Genomic DNA, 16,966 nt, shown 5'->3' with positions numbered 1-16,966 from the left:
ACGCAGTCTATATCTAGCTGAACACGTCTAGAAGTGTTTGTGTGGATTATTTTTGCCTTCTTTTTTCTTTTATTCTTTTATTTCTATTTTCAAACAAGGTGTTATTACCTTAATCCCCAAACCTGGTAAGGACCCAAAACTAACTGACAACCTTCGACCAATCACTTTATTGAACAACGATCACAAAATGTTAACTCATATATTTGCCAATAGACTTAAAACAGGTATCGCTGACATTATAGGAAACTCAATCTGGTTTCATTAAGGGACGTTCAATTCGCAATAATATACGACTTATTCTTGACTTGATTGACTACAAGGATTTAATTGACGACAACGGTTTTATTTGATTTCTAGATTTCTTTAAAGCTTTTGACATGTTAGAGCACCAATTCATGTTTAAAACACTAGAAATGCTAGGTTTCGGAAATCACTTCATAGATTTCGTTGAATTAATATTTACGGACACTACAGAACCGTTATACTACCACAGGGCACTTCCCAAAGATTTTCAGTTAATAAGGGAATAAAGCAGGGCTGCCCTATCTCACCCTTACTATTCATTGCAGCAGCTGAGATGCTATCGATTCTAATGAAAAAAATCAGACTTCAACAAATTAAAGGTGCTGTAGGATTCGGCATCTCCGCCATCTTGCTTAGGGTTACCTAAGCAAGATGGCGATTTGACCCATCTAAGATGGCGATTTGAAACCCAGCACAGCCAATCCTGTCCTGTTTTCTCTGACATCACGCCCTGACGCAAGTTAAGCCCCTCCCACAAGAATGTGCGCGAACGCCCCTCGACTAATCATTGTTAGAGCCTCAGGGGCTCTTCTGATTGGTCAAAGACACCTGGCGCTGTCGAGATTCCTTTTCAGCTCAGAACAGAGACAGATGGAAACGCTGCGCCCTCGCAGTAGTGCAGTTATGCTACACTCCTAAAGGATTATCAATGGATACTCTAACATTTAATCCAAAGAAAACACAGAAAAATTTGCACTGACTAGCAAAATCCTGCCTACAGCACCTTTAACTATTCTAGGGAAACAACTAACCATCAGTCAGTTGGCTGATGATACAGCCATATTCATGAAAAACTCTGATCAACTGCCAAAAATCCTTGATTCTGTTGATTTTTTTTCTAAAGCGTCTGGTTTAAAATTAAACTTCAGTAAATGTGAATTTATTATTTATTTACCTATTCATGATTGCAATCTGTCAGCCATTCATAACATTCCTGTAAAGACAACAGTGAAATATTTGGGTGTATATATATCACTAAAGATATCGAACAATTATCCAAACTTAAAGGGGCTGTATCATGCTTTTTTAGCTAGTCCAAACCCTAGAAATGGCATTAACATGGTAATAGTTTATTTTTGGCGCTAAGTTAAAGTCATTTTGTGTGAAATAAAAGATTTTCTGGGGCTAATTCTGAAACCCGGAAGAGAAAACGCTCCGTTTCACTGAAAATCCCGCCTCTCCCCCTGTGGACTTTGACTGACAGCTACTTCAACCAATCGGAGCTTCAAAACAAATACGCGAGATAGCTTTGGCGCTTTAGCTCTAGCTTCTCCACACGCAAAACGTCTTTTCCTGTGAGAAACTCACCAAGTGCAGACCCTTCAGACCCTTCAGACTCTTGCTCTTGCTTGACTGTTGCTTTCAGACGATGGTCAAAGTTTATCCTCGAAATCGGAGTTACAAAAAGCAGCAACGCTGATTGCCGAGGGCCTGCGGGAGGGGGGGGCTCAGGGGAGCCATCTTCACCATGTGATGTAAACGTGGGAAAACAGAGCGTTTTCACGGGTGCGGGAGGGGCTGCCTCTCTGAGCAGCAGAAACACTGGGAAAGCTTAAACACGCAGGCACGAAGGAAAAAAAGCCTTTGGGGGTGTTTTTGGTGAGAACATAACTATATAACAAGGTTAAAACATACAAAAAGTGAATTTTGCATGATACAGCCCCTTTAATATATGGAACTGTGTCGAAAAATCTAAAACTCATCTAAAGTCATGGTCTCAGAGAGACATCTCTATTGTAGGAAGAACTTTTCTCACTAAAACGCAATATATTTCCAGATTCATTTACCCCACTTACTCTTTATCCGTACCTAAAGATGCTATCAAAGCAATTAATCAAACCATCTTCAGCTTCATTTGGAAAGGGAAAACACATTACATTAAAAAAGGTACTATGGTTAAGGAATATGAGGAGGGGGGTGTAAAAGCCATAGACTTTTAATGTATCAATGGAACTATCAAAACAAACTGGTTGAGACAGTTTCTTAAACAACCCAAACAATTCTGGTTTCACATCCCAAATGACATTTTCACAAAATTAGGAGGAATAGAGTTCATACTTAAATGTGATTATGACCTAAATAAGCTCCCAATCAAAATTTCTTCATTTCATCTGCAGACTTTACTATACTACTGGAAATTAATTTACAAGCATAATTTCAGTCTCCCTTTGACCCCAATTTGGAACTGTAGATATGTTCTAAATAAACACAAATCTATATTTCTACAAAATTGGTTTGATAAAGGAATCTGGTCTGTAATGCATTTACTTGACTGCTCTGGACAAATGCTAACTTTTGAAAATGTAAGTACCAAATTTAATATAACTGACAAGCACCAATATAATCAAGTAATTCAAGCAATACCTCAGGCAGTCCTGTTAATGGCATCAGACTTGCATAAAACAAAATTCAGGCAAGTCTCCCATTGGTCATGCTGAATGGTTACAGGCTAAATGATTCCAAACTTACCAACTTTGCTGTTAGAAATATATTTAATAAAGAAATTTTCCCAAATCATCGAGAAATTCAATCCTAAATTTTTTCTCCAAAAAAGATGCTCAAATTTTAAGATCTAAATTCTTCAAATTTCCAATTGACCCCAAAATGAAAGAAAATCATTTCAAAATTTTCAATAGAATCTATCCCTCAGCTGATTTCTTAAGCAAACGATTTGGTTTTGAGAATAATAACATCTCCTTTTGTAATGAACACACTGAAACTACAGATCATTTGTTTTACGAATGTATGTATTCTGAAGCCTTTTGGGATGACCTCCATCACTGGTTATCTATGTACCAGTTCCTGCTTTTGAATGTGAAAATATTTTGTATGGATTTGTAATTAATAACTTCTTGCTAGACATGTTAGTGAATGTCATTGTAATACTAGGAACATTTTTCATACACAAATGCAGATTTCTGAAATCCAAGCCTATTTTCAATGTGTTTCACAAAGAAATGTCTCTATTCTTCTCATTATTGAAACATATGAAAAAACGGACTGCTGTGAAACTTTTTAATATGATTGAAGATATCAAACTCGTGGACAACCCCTAACCCATTGGACATTCATGTGGACAGACCCCTCTTATTTTATTAGTTGTATTTTATTTGCTCTCTTCTTTCTATCTTCTGTGACTTTTTGTGTTACTTTTCGTACCTCTTTGTAGGACTGTTGATGTTGCCTTGGTTCAATTAAAAACAAAAAAAAAGTCTGCAATTTCCCCCTGTGGGAAAAATAAAGGACTTTCAATTCAATTCTGAAAAAACAAAAAAATTCTATTTTCGGAAGTGAGGACGACCCACCTACGGAAAGTCAGAAGGCTCAAAACAGTCGATTTGCGCTTCCGCGTTTACGGAACCGGCGGCGTTGGACTCCCGGCGTTCAGAGAAACTCCAGCTGAGCGGAGGTTCGGTACCTTTCACTGTTTCTGGACACTACTCTGGGTTTTAATCAAAGCGAAGTGAGTTTTTCCGTAGAGAGCGTGGCTTGTCCTAAACTGGGCAGCCCGTCCACTGACTGCAACTTTGAGTGAGCTGCTGGTGAGAACAGACACACCATGGACATGAAATATATTAATACATGATTGATTTAAAATATGCGACTGAATTCAGTGTTACTGGGAGTTAGTTTGGTTGTCGTCTGAGTGAGTGGAGTCTTTAAATAGAGCCGCTGAAGAAACGGGGCGGTGTGTTTGAATGGGAAAAGTTGACTCATTAAGTATTATGACGCAGTGATGCAGTAAGAAGCCTGCAATACAAAAACACTTTTTAAAATAATGATCACAACAACTCTTAATATCGTCTGGGGATTTCCTCAAGGAATTCTAACGTTCAGAAAACCTCAAATTAAAATAAATTAGTTTATAATAGACAGTTGTTTTCTTTATCTGTAACAGAGATAATAAAGTCAAATATCTCACTTTATGAGTGTGAACAGGGTGTGTGTCTGCCTTTAGATTTGTATTCTCTGCAGCAGCGCTGTCAAATACAGTGTAGTTCAGAGGACACAGATATAATACCACAGGGGGCAGTGGCAGCCCAAAGATGAGAGAGGTGGACTTTGGATCAGGATTTCACAGGCTGAACTCTCACTGTGGATCCATACTCCAAGAACATGACTGTTCAATGCAGGAAAAATAGGGATTTAATGGAGTATGAACATTAGATAGCTTTAAACTTTAAAAATATTTTGTTGTTATGGCACAGGGAATATTTTTTATTTATTTTAACCTACAATATAGTGAAGGATGTTTATAAAAGCCTGTGATTAATAAATAATCCATTTTCTTTGTGCAGCTTTATGGTATCAGTCTGGAGATGCTGAACTGCTGTCTGGCTCCTCCATCATCTGCACCACCATGTCTCTGAGCAACAACCCACACTATCTGCTGGGCAGGATCCGCTTCCTGAACAGGTGTATTGAGAGTTTGAGGAAAGGGGAGTCGGTACCCGAGTGTCTGTGTTATGTCCCCAAAGAGGAGTGCTACAAAATCTGCAAGGACTCATCATCTGCCTCTGCCTCCTGCGGAGCTTCCACCGGCTCCATTGGAACTCTCATATCAGTCTATGAAAGTCCTCATCATCCTCCGAATAGCAAGACATTATGCAAATACAATCTTGAACTGAAGAAAGGAACTTGCATCTGGACAACGGGAGAGAAATTCTGTAACGACCAGGGCCTGTGGGTTAAAATCAGCAAGGTAAGATCTTGTCTTGCTTCCTTTTGACAGCAGTTTCCATATTTCCATGATGTATTTAAGTGTCATGAGACATTTTTTATCTTCAGAAGTCCTGAAATGTTTAATTACATACCTATATTATAATAAAGGGGACTCATTTTGCTTTAAGGAAATGAGTAAAAACGGCATGTTTCTGTTGAATAGATGAAAATAAATATTGACAAAAACAACGGCTGTCTGTCTTCAGGAGCAGCTGGAGGAGCAGCGTCCGGGCCAGGAGCTGGAGGAAGGCTGGATCCTGGTGTGTAAACACACTGAGGGGGGTGACAGCCTGGTACCAGTGGAGTCTCCAGAAACCATCAGCAGGCAGCAGCAGCTCCTCGGCTTCGACCACAAACCCTGCAACCGGTGGGAGCAGGTGGTGGACGTGGTGGAAAACGCTCTTTACAAAACCAACAAACCCCAAATCGCGGCGTGTGACGACGCTGCCGTCCAGAAGCTGAGGTGAGTCTGGTTGAATGAAGTCAAACTGGACAGTTGATGTTTTAGACAAATCATAATGTAAACTTTGACCTTTCCAGGTACGTTCCTCCTGGATGGACGTTTGAATGTGATGAGGATCTGGTGCACTACTTGTACGACCAGAAAGAGGAGGAGGACGTGATGCAGAAGTGGGCGGAACACATCCTGGGATGTTTGAAAGACTCTGTGAGGAGCATCGGTGTGTCTTCAAACGAGGTGAGCATCATTTTGCTTTTCACAAACATTTTCTGAAATGGATAAACTGGCTGTTTTTACTTTGATGCAAGCCTTCGCAAAACTCTTAAAAGCATAAATGGTAACCAGACAATTCCTGCGGAAATTGTGGCTTTGTGTGTGCGTGCGTGCGTGCGTGCGTGCGTGCGTGCGTGCGTGCGTGCGTGCGTGTGTGGGGATTGGATTAAATCGAGAGCCTCTCACACTCTAAATTCCTTTCTTCCACTCTACCCTCTCCAATACACACCCATTATAAACTCCAAAAACGGCTGAAATCCTCTCCGTACTTGAAGGCTCATCATTTAAATTTTGTAAAAGATACTGAAATGAGGTTTTCACGTCTGTGTATAGGAAAAAAATGCCTCTTTTTGATATGTAAATGACATTGTAAATGATGTGAAAGTATGGCGACTTACCGTTCAGTTGCTGGGGGATGAATTTTTGTGTGATTTTCAGGCATCTCTCATCCAGAATATATGGGAAAACATCTCCGGTTTTTGGCAATTTTCTCGGTTATTTTTCACCGGAACGCCGAGAAAAGTCATACCACACAATTCTCAGAATTTCGACACGTCTTGATTTGCTTTTTGTGGTGCTGCTCCAAACCTTGCTGGATGAGTTTTCCATTAAAGTTTTCGTGTCAGAAGAATAATAAAATGTCGACCCTGGACGAGGCCCAGCAAGGATTGTAATCTTTGCGCCTTGCCAAGGGCAGGCACAAAGAAAAATTCTGTCTCAAGTAAAATGTTTTATCCATGCAGTGAATTTCATGTGTTTTAGTAAGCATGTATCTTTTGAATATTCCTTTCTCCTTTCATGCCACCTTGATGTTTGGTGATGTGAGACTTATTCCGACCCAAGATATTTGACGGATGCGGACGTTGACACATACTGGGAGAGTGCAGACAAAAGTGGTAAACACTGGATCCGCCTGGAGATGAGGAGAGGCGTTGTGGTCAAGTAAGAACCCCCCTCCCACATGCTGTCTTATAAGTTCCTGATAAATTGTGAGCATGCTTCTATTGAGCCTCTTTTTTTTCGTCCATCAGGAAAATGATGCTGAGTGTAAACATGGATGACCAAAACCTTATGCCCAAGAAAATCACAATTCATGGAGGCGGCAAACACCTGAAGAAGCTGAACGAGGTCGACGTAGATGAGTGAGAAAATCATCTCTCATCACCAGAACTCTTTTTAGATTTATTGTTCTGTTGCTGATATAATTGATTGTCTCTGTTGGCCTCCAGAACTGTGACTGGAGAAGTGTGTGTACTGCAAGATATGGCCTGCCATCTTCCTGTCATTGAGATTCGAATCGAGGAGTGTGTAGGTCAGGCTGTTGGTTTTCTTCCTGCCTTCTTCCTGCCTTCAAATAGTCTTTCAACAGAAACCTCTGGAGATGCAAACTCAAGACGTGTTTTCTCCTTGTCTCTCACAGACAACGGGACAGACGTCCGGATCCGAGGCTTGTCGATCACGTCGTCCCGTGAGAAAGACCTCGGCGTCAATGCAGACGAGTTCCGGTCGTCGAAGCTGGTGCGCTACCCCCGTCTGCTGAGTGTCCCACCTGACGTCCTGTACCACAGAGCGCTGCTCATTCAGAGGTAGGCCGTCCTCCTTGGACCACCTGTTACAAGTGGAAAAGCACCGTGTCTTCCTGGGTTGAGAGGCGTGGCTTTACAGCGATGTTCTGGCAGTGGGTCTACTTATCCGTCTTGCCTCTGCAGGTTCGTCCATCTCCTGGACAGCGTGCTGCCCTATTTGGTGCCAGCCTGGAACTACAGCCTTGGTGACTTCAGCAAAATCAAGGTGATTCATCTGAACACTTTCTATGAATACATCTGATACATTCGTTTGAGAAAATCAAAAATCATGGTTCTTTGTAATAAATGACTCAAACAAGACTCCATGTAACCTATGAAGTTTAACAGATGATTCATCATTGTAGTATTTTATGACAAACATGTTGACCTTTGGGTAGGGATGGGAATAGAGAACCGGTTCTTTTGTGGAACCTGTTCCTCATGCCTCGATTCTAAGGAATTGTTTGTCTGTCTCCTTGACGATTCCACTTATCGGTTCCGCTGTGTGCGTGATGACGTATCGCGGGCGGAGCGTAACGCTGGGCTCTCGCTGGGCTCACAGCAGCCATGGTGGCTGCGGTCCACTCTGACGCCGCTGCAGAGCCGCGGTTCGGAAACTTTCAGCAAGTATCCTACTTTTCCGCACTCCGGAGCACTGCCGTGTCAATCTAAACAGAAACAAGTCGGGTGCCAGATGGAAAGTAGATACGTGTTCCCAAATCAGTGATTTCAAAATAAAATCTGTGTCTTGTTTTTGCCTTAACATTGTTTTTTTAATTCTTCTGGTAGAATATGTATCAAACAACACAATTTAATCATTATATGCATTAGAAGAATGAACGATGTTGTACTTAATCATTGTAGGAAAGTAAAATGACACCAAAATTCCAGAAAAGTTGTTTGACTGGAGTGGCTTTGCGTTGCCAGATTGGGCGTGTTTCTGCACAATCAAGCTTCTTTTGAACCGCACAGATGGGTTGCTGAAATGGTTATGTGTTTGTGATGTTTTCTTTGTTATTATTAATATGCAGATCCGGTTTTTACGGTTTTAACATGCATTTTCAACAGAGATTGACATTTGGGCTGCTGTCTATTGTTGGACGGTTTTAACATTATTTTTTGGACAGATCTGTCTGCCCCAAAAGTGATTGGGTGATTCTGTACCAGAGCCAGACTGGACACGCACGGGCATCCAGTGTGAGCCCAGCTAATTTGGTTTTGAGCATGGCGTCGAGGAAGAAGTACTCCAGAGTTTGGCTGTATTTCACACCAAAAGATGAAACTGGGGCTACTTGCAACGCTTGCAAAGTTTTCATGGCATAGATATTTTTTCTTCTGTTCGGGATGAAGATATTAAAGAGTTAATACAAACACCCATTTGTATTGTTTAATTTCTCACTCAATGAGAATAGATAAGAGAATCTGTAAGAGAATCGTATCGATAAGCAGGATCGACAATGGAATCGGAATCGCTAAATTCTTAACAATTCCCATCCCTACCTTTGGGTCGCCTAAATTGCTTGACTTTCTTCATTTGAGTAAAGACGAGGGATGCTCCTCTTTCTTTTCGGTCCTTCTTTCTTGGTTTTCTTCACTCCAAACCACAGTACTTTTTTTTTTTTTTTACATTTGTTTTGTATTGCCATAAACATATTGATAGTTCGAGCACATATCAAACGAACACTTGATATTTTGTTCACTCCTACATGAATCTTTTTAGTATTTGTCATTTCTTGTAACTGTAGAGCATAAAACAGTTTTTGCCGCTGTCCAAACGCCGCGCTGAGCTCATTGCTCAGAGCCTGCAGGACTCGGAGACCCCGGAGCCACCAACAAAACCAAAAGTGGTGGTCAACAGGGGTCTGGCTGCGGCGCACAGAGAAAACCCGTCTCTGGACTCCAGCTGCAGGAACAGCCTGTTCAATCAGGTATTGACTGTCATGATGGAGATATTTGCACTGCGGTGGGCAGATGTTCAGTCTGATATTAAGGATTTTCCTCCTTCAGATGTACGAGGCTCTCAAGGGATCTGCCAAACGGAAGAAGACTTTGAATTACAGGTGACATATTTCGTAGATATTTATCGATGTGATCGTGATTGTCCTCCAGATGACCCACCACCTGCCGAGGGAACCATAGGGGTCAGGTGCAATGTGGATTGGGTGGCAGCCAACAGCAGGGTGCCCGGTGACCTGATCCTCGGATACAGAGACTAGCTCTAGGGACGTGGAATATCACCTCGTTGGGGGGGAAGAAGCCTGAGCTTGTGAGGGAGGTTGAGAGGTACCGGCTAGATATAGTCGGGCTCACCTTCACACACAGCCGGGGCTCTGGAACCCAACCTCTCGAGAAGGGCTGGACTCTCCACTTCTCTGGCGTTGCCCGTGGTGAGAGGCGGTGGTCTGGTGTGGGTTTGCTTATAGCCCCACAGCTCAGCCGCCATTTGTTGGAGTTCTCCCCAGTGAACGAGAGGGTTGCATCCCTGGTCCCTCAGGTCGGGGACAGGTACCTCACTGTTGTCTCGGCTTACGGGTCAAACAGCAGTGCAAAGTACCCGGCCTTCTTGGAGTCCCTGGGAGGAATACTGGACAGTACTCCATCTAGGGACTACATTGTTCTACTGGGGGACTTCAACGCTCACGTGGGCAGCGACAGTGAGGCCTGGAAGGGGGTGATTGGATCGCACGGTCTCTCTGATCTGAACCCGAGTGGTGTTCTGTTATTGGACTTCTATGCTAGCCACAGTTTGTCCATAACTAACACCATGTTTGAGCACAGGGGTGTCCATAAGTGCACCTGACACCAGGACACCCTAGGTCGGCGGACTGTGATCGACTTTATTGTTGTGTCATTGTTGTGTCGGCCGCATGTTTTGGACACTCGGGTGAAGAGGAGCAAAGCTGTCGACCGATCACCACCTGGTGGTGAGTTGGATTCTCTGGCAGAGGAGGAAACCGGACAGACTTGGCAGACCCAAACGTGTTGTGAGCATCTGCTGGGAACTTCTGGTGGAACCCTCTGTCAGCAGGGTTTTCAACTCCCACCTCTGGGAGAGCTTCTCCCAGATCCCGAGGGAGGCTGGGGACATTGAGTCAAAATGGACCATGTTCTCCACCTCCATTGTCGAAGCAGCTGCTAGGAGCTGTGGTCGTAAGGTCTCCGGTGCCTGTCGTGGCGGTAAACCCCGAACCCGGTGGTGGACACCGGAAGTAAGGGCTGCTGTCAAGCTGAAGAAGGAGTCCTATTGAGTCTTGTTGGCTCATGGGACTCCAGAAGCAGCTGACGGGTACCGGCAGGCCAAGCAAACTACAGCCCGAGCAGTTGTGGAGGCATAAACTCAGGCCCGGGAGGAGTTCAGGGAGGCCATGGAGGAGGGCTGCCAGTCGGCCTCAAAGAAATTCTGGCAAACCGTCCAGCGCCTCAGGAGGGGAAAACAGGTCTCTACTAACACTGTTTACAGTGGAGGTGGGGAGCTGCTGACTTCAACTGGGGATATTGTAGGATGGTGGAAGGAATACTTCGAGGACCTCCTCAATCCTGTCGCCGCGTCTTCCGTGGAGGAAGCAGAGGCTGAGATGTCAGAGGTGCACTCATCCATCACCCAAGCTGAAGTCACCGAGGTGGCTGGTAAGCTCCTTGGTGGCAAGGCGCCGGGGGTGGACGAGATTCACCCTGAGTACCTTAAGTCTCCGGATGCCCAGGGACTGTCTTGTTTGACACGTCTCTGCAACATCGTGTGGCGGTCGGGGATGGTGCCTCTGGATTGGCAGACTGGAGTGGTGGTCCCCCTTTTTAAAAAGAAGGACCGGAGGATATGTTCCAACTATAGAGGGATCACACTCCTCAGCCTGGGAAAGTGTACTCCAGGGTACTAGAGAGGAGGATAGTCAAACCTCAGATCCAGGAGGAACAATGCGGTTTTCATCCTGGTCGCGGAAAACTGAACCAGCTCTAGATCCTCCATAGTGTGCTTGAGGGCTCGTGGGAGTTCGCCCGACCAGTTCACATGTGTTTTGTGGACTTGGAAAAGGCATTCGACCGTGTCCCTCATGGTATCTTGTGGAGGGGTTCTTCAGGAATACGGAGTCCGGGGCCCCTTGTTAAGGGCCGTCCGGTCTCTGTATGACTGGAGTAGGAGTCTGGTCTGCATTGCCGGCAGTAAACCAGACCTGTTCCCAGTGCATGTTGGACTCCGGCAGGGCTGCCCTTTGTCACCGGTTCTGTTCATCATTTTAATGGACAGAATTTCCAGGTGCAGTCATGGGCCGAAGGGGGTCCGGTTTGGAGACCACAGGATTTCGTCTTTGCTTTTTGCAGATGATGTAGTCCTGTTGGCTCCATTGAACCTGAACTAGCATGCACTGGGGCGGTTCGCAGCCGAGTGTGAAGCGTCGGGGATGAGGATCAGCACCTCCAAATCCGAGGCCATGGTCCTCGCCCGGAAGGATCTGGAGGATCGGTGCAATGGTGGAGCCAAAGTGCAGGAGGTCAAGTATCTTGGGGTCTTGTTCATGAGTGGAGGAGGGATGGAGCGTGAGATTGACAGGCAAGATCAGTGCAGCATCTGCAGTGATGCGGTCATTGTATCGGTCCATCGTGATGAAGAAGGAGCTGAGCCGAAAGGCGAAGCTCTCAATTTACTGGTCAATCTACGTTCCCACCCTCACCTATGGTCATGAACTTTGGGTCATGACTGAAAGGACAAGATCCCGGATACAAGCGGCTGAAGTGAGCTTCCTCCGTAGGGTGGCTGGGCGCTCCCTTAGAGACAGGGGGAAGAGCTCAGTCACCAGGGAGGAGCTCGGAGTAGAGCCGCTATTCCTCCACATCGAGAGGAGCCAGCTCAGCACCTCTTTAGGATGCCTCCTGAACGCCTCCCTGGGGCGGTGTTCCGGGCATGTCCCACCGGGAGGAGACCCCAGGAAAGACCTAGGACACGCTGGAGAGACTATGTCTCTAGGCTGGACTGGGAATGCCTTGGGATCCTCCCGGAAGAGCTGGAGGAAGTGTCTGGGGACAGGGAGGTCTGGGCATCTCTGCTGAGACTGCTGGCCCCGCGACCTGGTCCCGGATAAGCGGTAGAAAATGGATGGATGGGTAGTGATTGTAACAAAGTGGTTTAAGTTCTCAATTTCTTTCCACCTCAACAGATGGCCCAGTACTTATGAACAATGGTGGGAATGTGACTTTATTGGCGAGGGAATCAGCGACCAAGGCGGTGGGTTTCGGGACAGCCTGACAGACGTTTCAGCGGAGCTTTGTCCTAGCTCCGCCGAGAGTGCGTTACCTCTGCCCTTCTTCATCCGGACTTCCAACCAAGTAACTGCTCCTCATCATTCAGTGCCCATTAGAAAGGACTTGAATTCAGAGTTGTCCCTTTACTGAAATCCTATTTTCTTTATCTTTTAGGATGCTTCAGACACCAAAGATTACTACGTCCCAAACCCGTCCTGCAAAGAGTTCCACAAGTATGAGTGGATCGGTCAGTTAATGGGAGGTGCTCTCAGAGGGAAGGAGTTCTTGGTGAGTAGGACTCACTTTCTACTTATTTTTGGATTTCATTGTTTTATGATAAAGTCCTGAACGAGTGTCTTGTGTCTGCAGGTCTTGGCTCTGCCCAGCCTGGTGTGGAAGCAGTTGACTGGAGAACCTGTCATCTGGAGTAAAGACTTTCCAGCAGTCGACTCTGTGCTGGTGAGGATAATGTATATTTGTTCAACAGTCACAAGATGGTATGCTGTGTTCTCTCTTCCTATTTCTGTTATTTTTATATCTGTTGTTACATATGTATTTCAGTTGAAAGAGAACATGAAAGCAAAGCAGCCTTGTTTGGTCACTGATTCTGTCCTGGTCCTGGCTCGCTGCTAAATGTGGACGTGTGTTCAGGTGAACCTGCTGGAGGCCATGGAGAACATGGACCAGGAGATGTTTGAGTTCAGGTTCGGGGAGGAGCTGGTCTACACCACACTGCTGACCGACGGCCAGATGGTGGAGCTCATCCCCGGCGGCAGCAACGTGTCGGTTCACTACAAGGACCGCAGCCAGTTCATCTGCCTGGTGCAGAAGGCTCGGCTGGAGGAGAGCAAACAGCAGGTGGGCCTTCACCTTCACTTCTCTTACCTCTCTGGTCTGAACTGCTGGGTTTCTTTTGTTCTTTCATGAAACGTGTGCACAGCTAAATGTGCAGTTGGTTGGTTCTGTGGATGTGCAGATTGCAGCCATGCGGGCGGGGCTGCTGAAGGTGGTCCCTCAGGCCGTGCTGGACCTGCTCACCTGGCAGGAAGTGGAGAAGAAGGTGTGCGGAGACCCAGAGATCACAGTGGAAGCTCTGAAACTATCTGGTGCGTGTCTTTGACAATTTCCAACCTTTTCTGCTATAAATACAGACGTGGACAAAATTTTGGTACCCTTTGTTTCATGAAAGAAAAATTCACAATGGTCAGAGAAACAACTTCAATCTGACAAAAGTAGTAATAAATAAAAATTGTATGAAATTTAACTAATGAAAGTCAGACATTGAAACTGAACCATGCTTTAACAGAATTACTTTGAAAAATAAACTCATGAAACAGGCCTGGACAAAAATAATGGTACCCCTAGAAAAGACTGAAAATGATGTGACCAAACAAATGATGTGACATGTCAGTCCTAACCCTGTCCACTAATTAGCATCACAGGTGTCTACATTCTTGTAATCAGACAGTGGGCTCATATATAGGGCGACAGGTGGTCACATGAAGTGTACCACACTCAGCATGGACCAGAGGAAGCAAAGGACAGAGTTGTCTCAGGCGATTAGAAACAACATTATAGACCAGCATGTTAAAGGTAAAGGCTGTCGGACCATCTCCAGCAGTTTGATGTTCCTGTGACTACAGATGCACATATTATTCAGAAATTCAAGATTCATGGGACTGTAGCCAACCTTCCTGGATGTGGCCACAGGAGGAAAATTGATGACAAATCGAAAAGATGAATATCACGAATGGTGACTAAAGAGCCCAGAAAAACTTCCAAAGAGATTAAAGGTGAGCTTCAAGCTCAAGAACATCAGTTTCAGATCGCACCATCCTTTGCTGTTTGAACCAAAGTGGACTTCATGGGAGACGACCTAGGAGGACACCATTGTTAAAGAAATCCAGACTGGGATTTGCCAAACCACAAAGCTTCTGATGAGACAAAAATGTAAGTTTTTGCCTAGGCACATCAGCTCTATGTTCACAGAAGGAAAAATGAAGCATATCAAGAGAAGAACACTGTCCCCACTGTGAGACAGGGAGGAGGCTCTGTTATGTTCTGGACTGCTTTGCTGCATCTGGCACAGGGGTCTGGAATCTGTGCAGGGTACAATGTAATCTCAAGACTATCAAGGGACTCTAGAGAGAAATGTGCTGCCAGTGTCAGAAAGCTTGGTCTCAGTCGCAGCTCATGGGTCTTGCAACAGGACAATGACCCAAAACACACAGCTAAAAACACTCAAGAATGGCTCAGAGGAAAACGCTGGACTATTTTAAAGCGGCCTTCTATGAGCCCTGACCTAAGTCCTATTCAACATCTTTGAAAGGAACTGAAACACGCCATCTGGAAAAGGCAACTGGAGCATTTTGCTCATGAGGAGTGGCCAAAATACCTGCTGAAAGGTGCAGAAGTCTCATTGACAGTTACAGGAATCGTTTCTTTGCAGTGATTGCTTCAAAAGGTTGTGCAAAGAAATATTAGGTTAAGGGTACCATTATTTTTGTCAAGGCCTGTTTCATGAGTTTATTTTGTTTTTTTGGTTTTTTTTAAGAATTTTGTTGAAGCATGGTTGAAAAGCAATGCCTGACTTTATTAGTTAAATTTCAAAGAATTTTTTTATTTATTACTGCTTATGTCAGTTGTTTCTCCGACCACTGTGAATTTTTCTTTTATGAAATGAAGGGACCATCAAATTTATCCACGTATGTATGCATTCTCTATTGAAGCAAGTCACGCTTTGTGGTGTCTATGCAGTTTGTCAACTCAATGTCTTCAAGGAATTGATTCTTCTGATTTCCCCACAGCACAATTTGGAAGCCAGACACAAAATGACCAGAGAGTGCAGTACTTATGGGAGGCGCTGACAAACTTCACCAATGGTCAGTTTACTATTTATATTTTTCTAATACAGCATATGTCTTTTGCCAAGTCAACTGCATATTTTTGGTGTCTTTTTCCCAAAAGATTGTTTCCTTTTTACACATCTTATCAAGCCTTTTAGAACTTGGATTACCTCAAAGTTACTTGAGATGTCAAGGATTGAGCACAGCGACTTACAGGAATGTTGAATTCTGTTTCCAGAAGACCGCAGTCGCTTCCTCAAGTTTGTTACTGGTCGGAGTCGACTCCCCGCACCTTTCTGCGTCTATTTTGAAAGAGTAAGGTGAGCACCAATGAATTCCTTTTTGCGTCTCTTTTATGAAGGAGGGATGTCTCGATCGAATCAAAGCTACATTCTGAGCCGCCCTAAAGCAGCCGACGTATATTCTTTCTTAATACAGCTCTCCAACAAACGACGAGCTTCCCCGTGCATCGACTTGCAGCAGCACTCTTGATCTACCAAAGTACACAAGGTACTGCTGATGTACATGTGTTATTTTTTTTTTTAGGAAAAAACATAAAGCTAAGTGTTTTCCAAAACATTCTTAAAAATAAAACTTCTGAAAAGCCACCTTGACTACTTTGTTTATGTCCTCCACTGCTTTGTTTCTCTTCAGCGCGAAGGTTTGTGAGGACAAGCTGCGTTTTGCTGTGTACAACTGTATGAGCATCGACACTGACAGAGACTGACAAGCCCTCCTGCTGCCCCAAGGACCACTGCATGCTCAACAAACTGCAGTTGAGAAGAAACACTCCAAATTAATCACTAAATACTGATGTCTGCTAATCAAACTTTATCTGTATATAATCATGAATATGAGAATCTAATTAAAGAGGGATTTTATTGACACCTTCTGTGTGTTGTGTTGGTGCATCATGAATGATTGTATGTAATGAATGAAGGTACAATGATAACTGTACAAAAATGCTTCATTTCTCTTTGTGGTGATATGTAACGGGCAGAAATGGATTTATCAAATCACAACAAAAGACAAACCACTGAAACGCAGGATATATCATTGGTGATTGGTGAGCAAAATAAATTAAAAAGCAAGTCAAACGTCTTTTGCATGCAATAAATCATATTTTCAAATGGCTGGAATTGTGTTAATTTCAAACTTTATAATTTGAATTTTATTTAACTTTATTTCAGACTCAAGGCACTTCACAGTACTATCCAAAGAAATACATTAAAGCAAGACATATAACTGATTAAGGAAAGTGATTAGAGGAGGAATAAAAAGAATAGCCTAAATTGAATAAAATCTTTAAGACATCTGTAATCAAACCCATCTGTAAATAAATAGCATTTGTGCTTCAAGTAAATCTGATAATTACAGGATAATTTACAGTAGCCTGTAACCCTGAACCTCTTATCTCAGTTTTGAACATTTGCTGCATAATACGGACTTTTTTATACCATTCCTGCATAATTTTATCTCCTTAAAACTTCAAACCATGCACGTTATTTCATTGTCGATCTCATTGTTTTTTTCCTAATAAACGAGACAACTGTGTATAAGCT

General features: G+C 43.8%; 1 protein-coding gene across 4 annotated transcripts; it reads left to right on the top strand.

The window, feature by feature from the left end:
• Nucleotides 1-3,640: 3,640 nt before the first annotated feature.
• LOC115406000 (E3 ubiquitin-protein ligase HECTD3-like) lies at nucleotides 3,641-16,532 on the top strand. 4 transcript variants are annotated; one of them, XM_030115844.1, is made up of 20 exons: nucleotides 3,641-3,712; nucleotides 4,602-5,005; nucleotides 5,232-5,488; nucleotides 5,566-5,722; nucleotides 6,585-6,700; nucleotides 6,790-6,900; nucleotides 6,988-7,070; nucleotides 7,179-7,344; nucleotides 7,468-7,549; nucleotides 9,069-9,251; nucleotides 9,331-9,383; nucleotides 12,474-12,642; nucleotides 12,733-12,846; nucleotides 12,928-13,017; nucleotides 13,210-13,416; nucleotides 13,535-13,664; nucleotides 15,366-15,440; nucleotides 15,646-15,724; nucleotides 15,843-15,914; nucleotides 16,059-16,532. In XM_030115844.1, the coding sequence occupies exons 2-20, from the start codon at nucleotides 4,664-4,666 to the stop codon at nucleotides 16,129-16,131; spliced, it is 2,559 nt and encodes an 852-aa protein (XP_029971704.1). In that variant the 5' UTR covers nucleotides 3,641-3,712; nucleotides 4,602-4,663; the 3' UTR covers nucleotides 16,132-16,532. The 4 variants fall into 4 exon arrangements, with proteins under 4 accessions (XP_029971704.1, XP_029971701.1, XP_029971702.1 ...); XM_030115841.1 differs by having other exon boundaries at nucleotides 15,643-15,724; XM_030115842.1 differs by lacking the exon at nucleotides 3,641-3,712 and adding an exon at nucleotides 3,718-3,845 and having other exon boundaries at nucleotides 15,643-15,724.
• The last annotated feature ends 434 nt before the right edge of the window (nucleotides 16,533-16,966 follow it).

Source organism: Salarias fasciatus, chromosome 18, assembly GCF_902148845.1.
Source record: "Salarias fasciatus chromosome 18, fSalaFa1.1, whole genome shotgun sequence".
Lineage (NCBI taxonomy): Eukaryota > Metazoa > Chordata > Actinopteri > Blenniiformes > Blenniidae > Salarias > Salarias fasciatus.
Note: the sequence above shows the minus strand (reverse complement) of the source record. Positions and strands in the feature narration are given on the sequence as shown.

Excerpts from the sequence above, each read along its gene's own strand:
- LOC115406000 (XM_030115841.1), top strand. The coding sequence starts at position 4,664 with ATGTCTCTGAGCAACAACCCACACTATCTGCTGGGCAGGATCCGCTTC. Across the intron at positions 6,901-6,987 it reads AACGAGGTCGACGTAGATGA|AACTGTGACTGGAGAAGTGT; the intron begins GTGAGAAAATCA and ends GTTGGCCTCCAG. Across the intron at positions 12,643-12,732 it reads TCATCCGGACTTCCAACCAA|GATGCTTCAGACACCAAAGA; the intron begins GTAACTGCTCCT and ends TTTATCTTTTAG.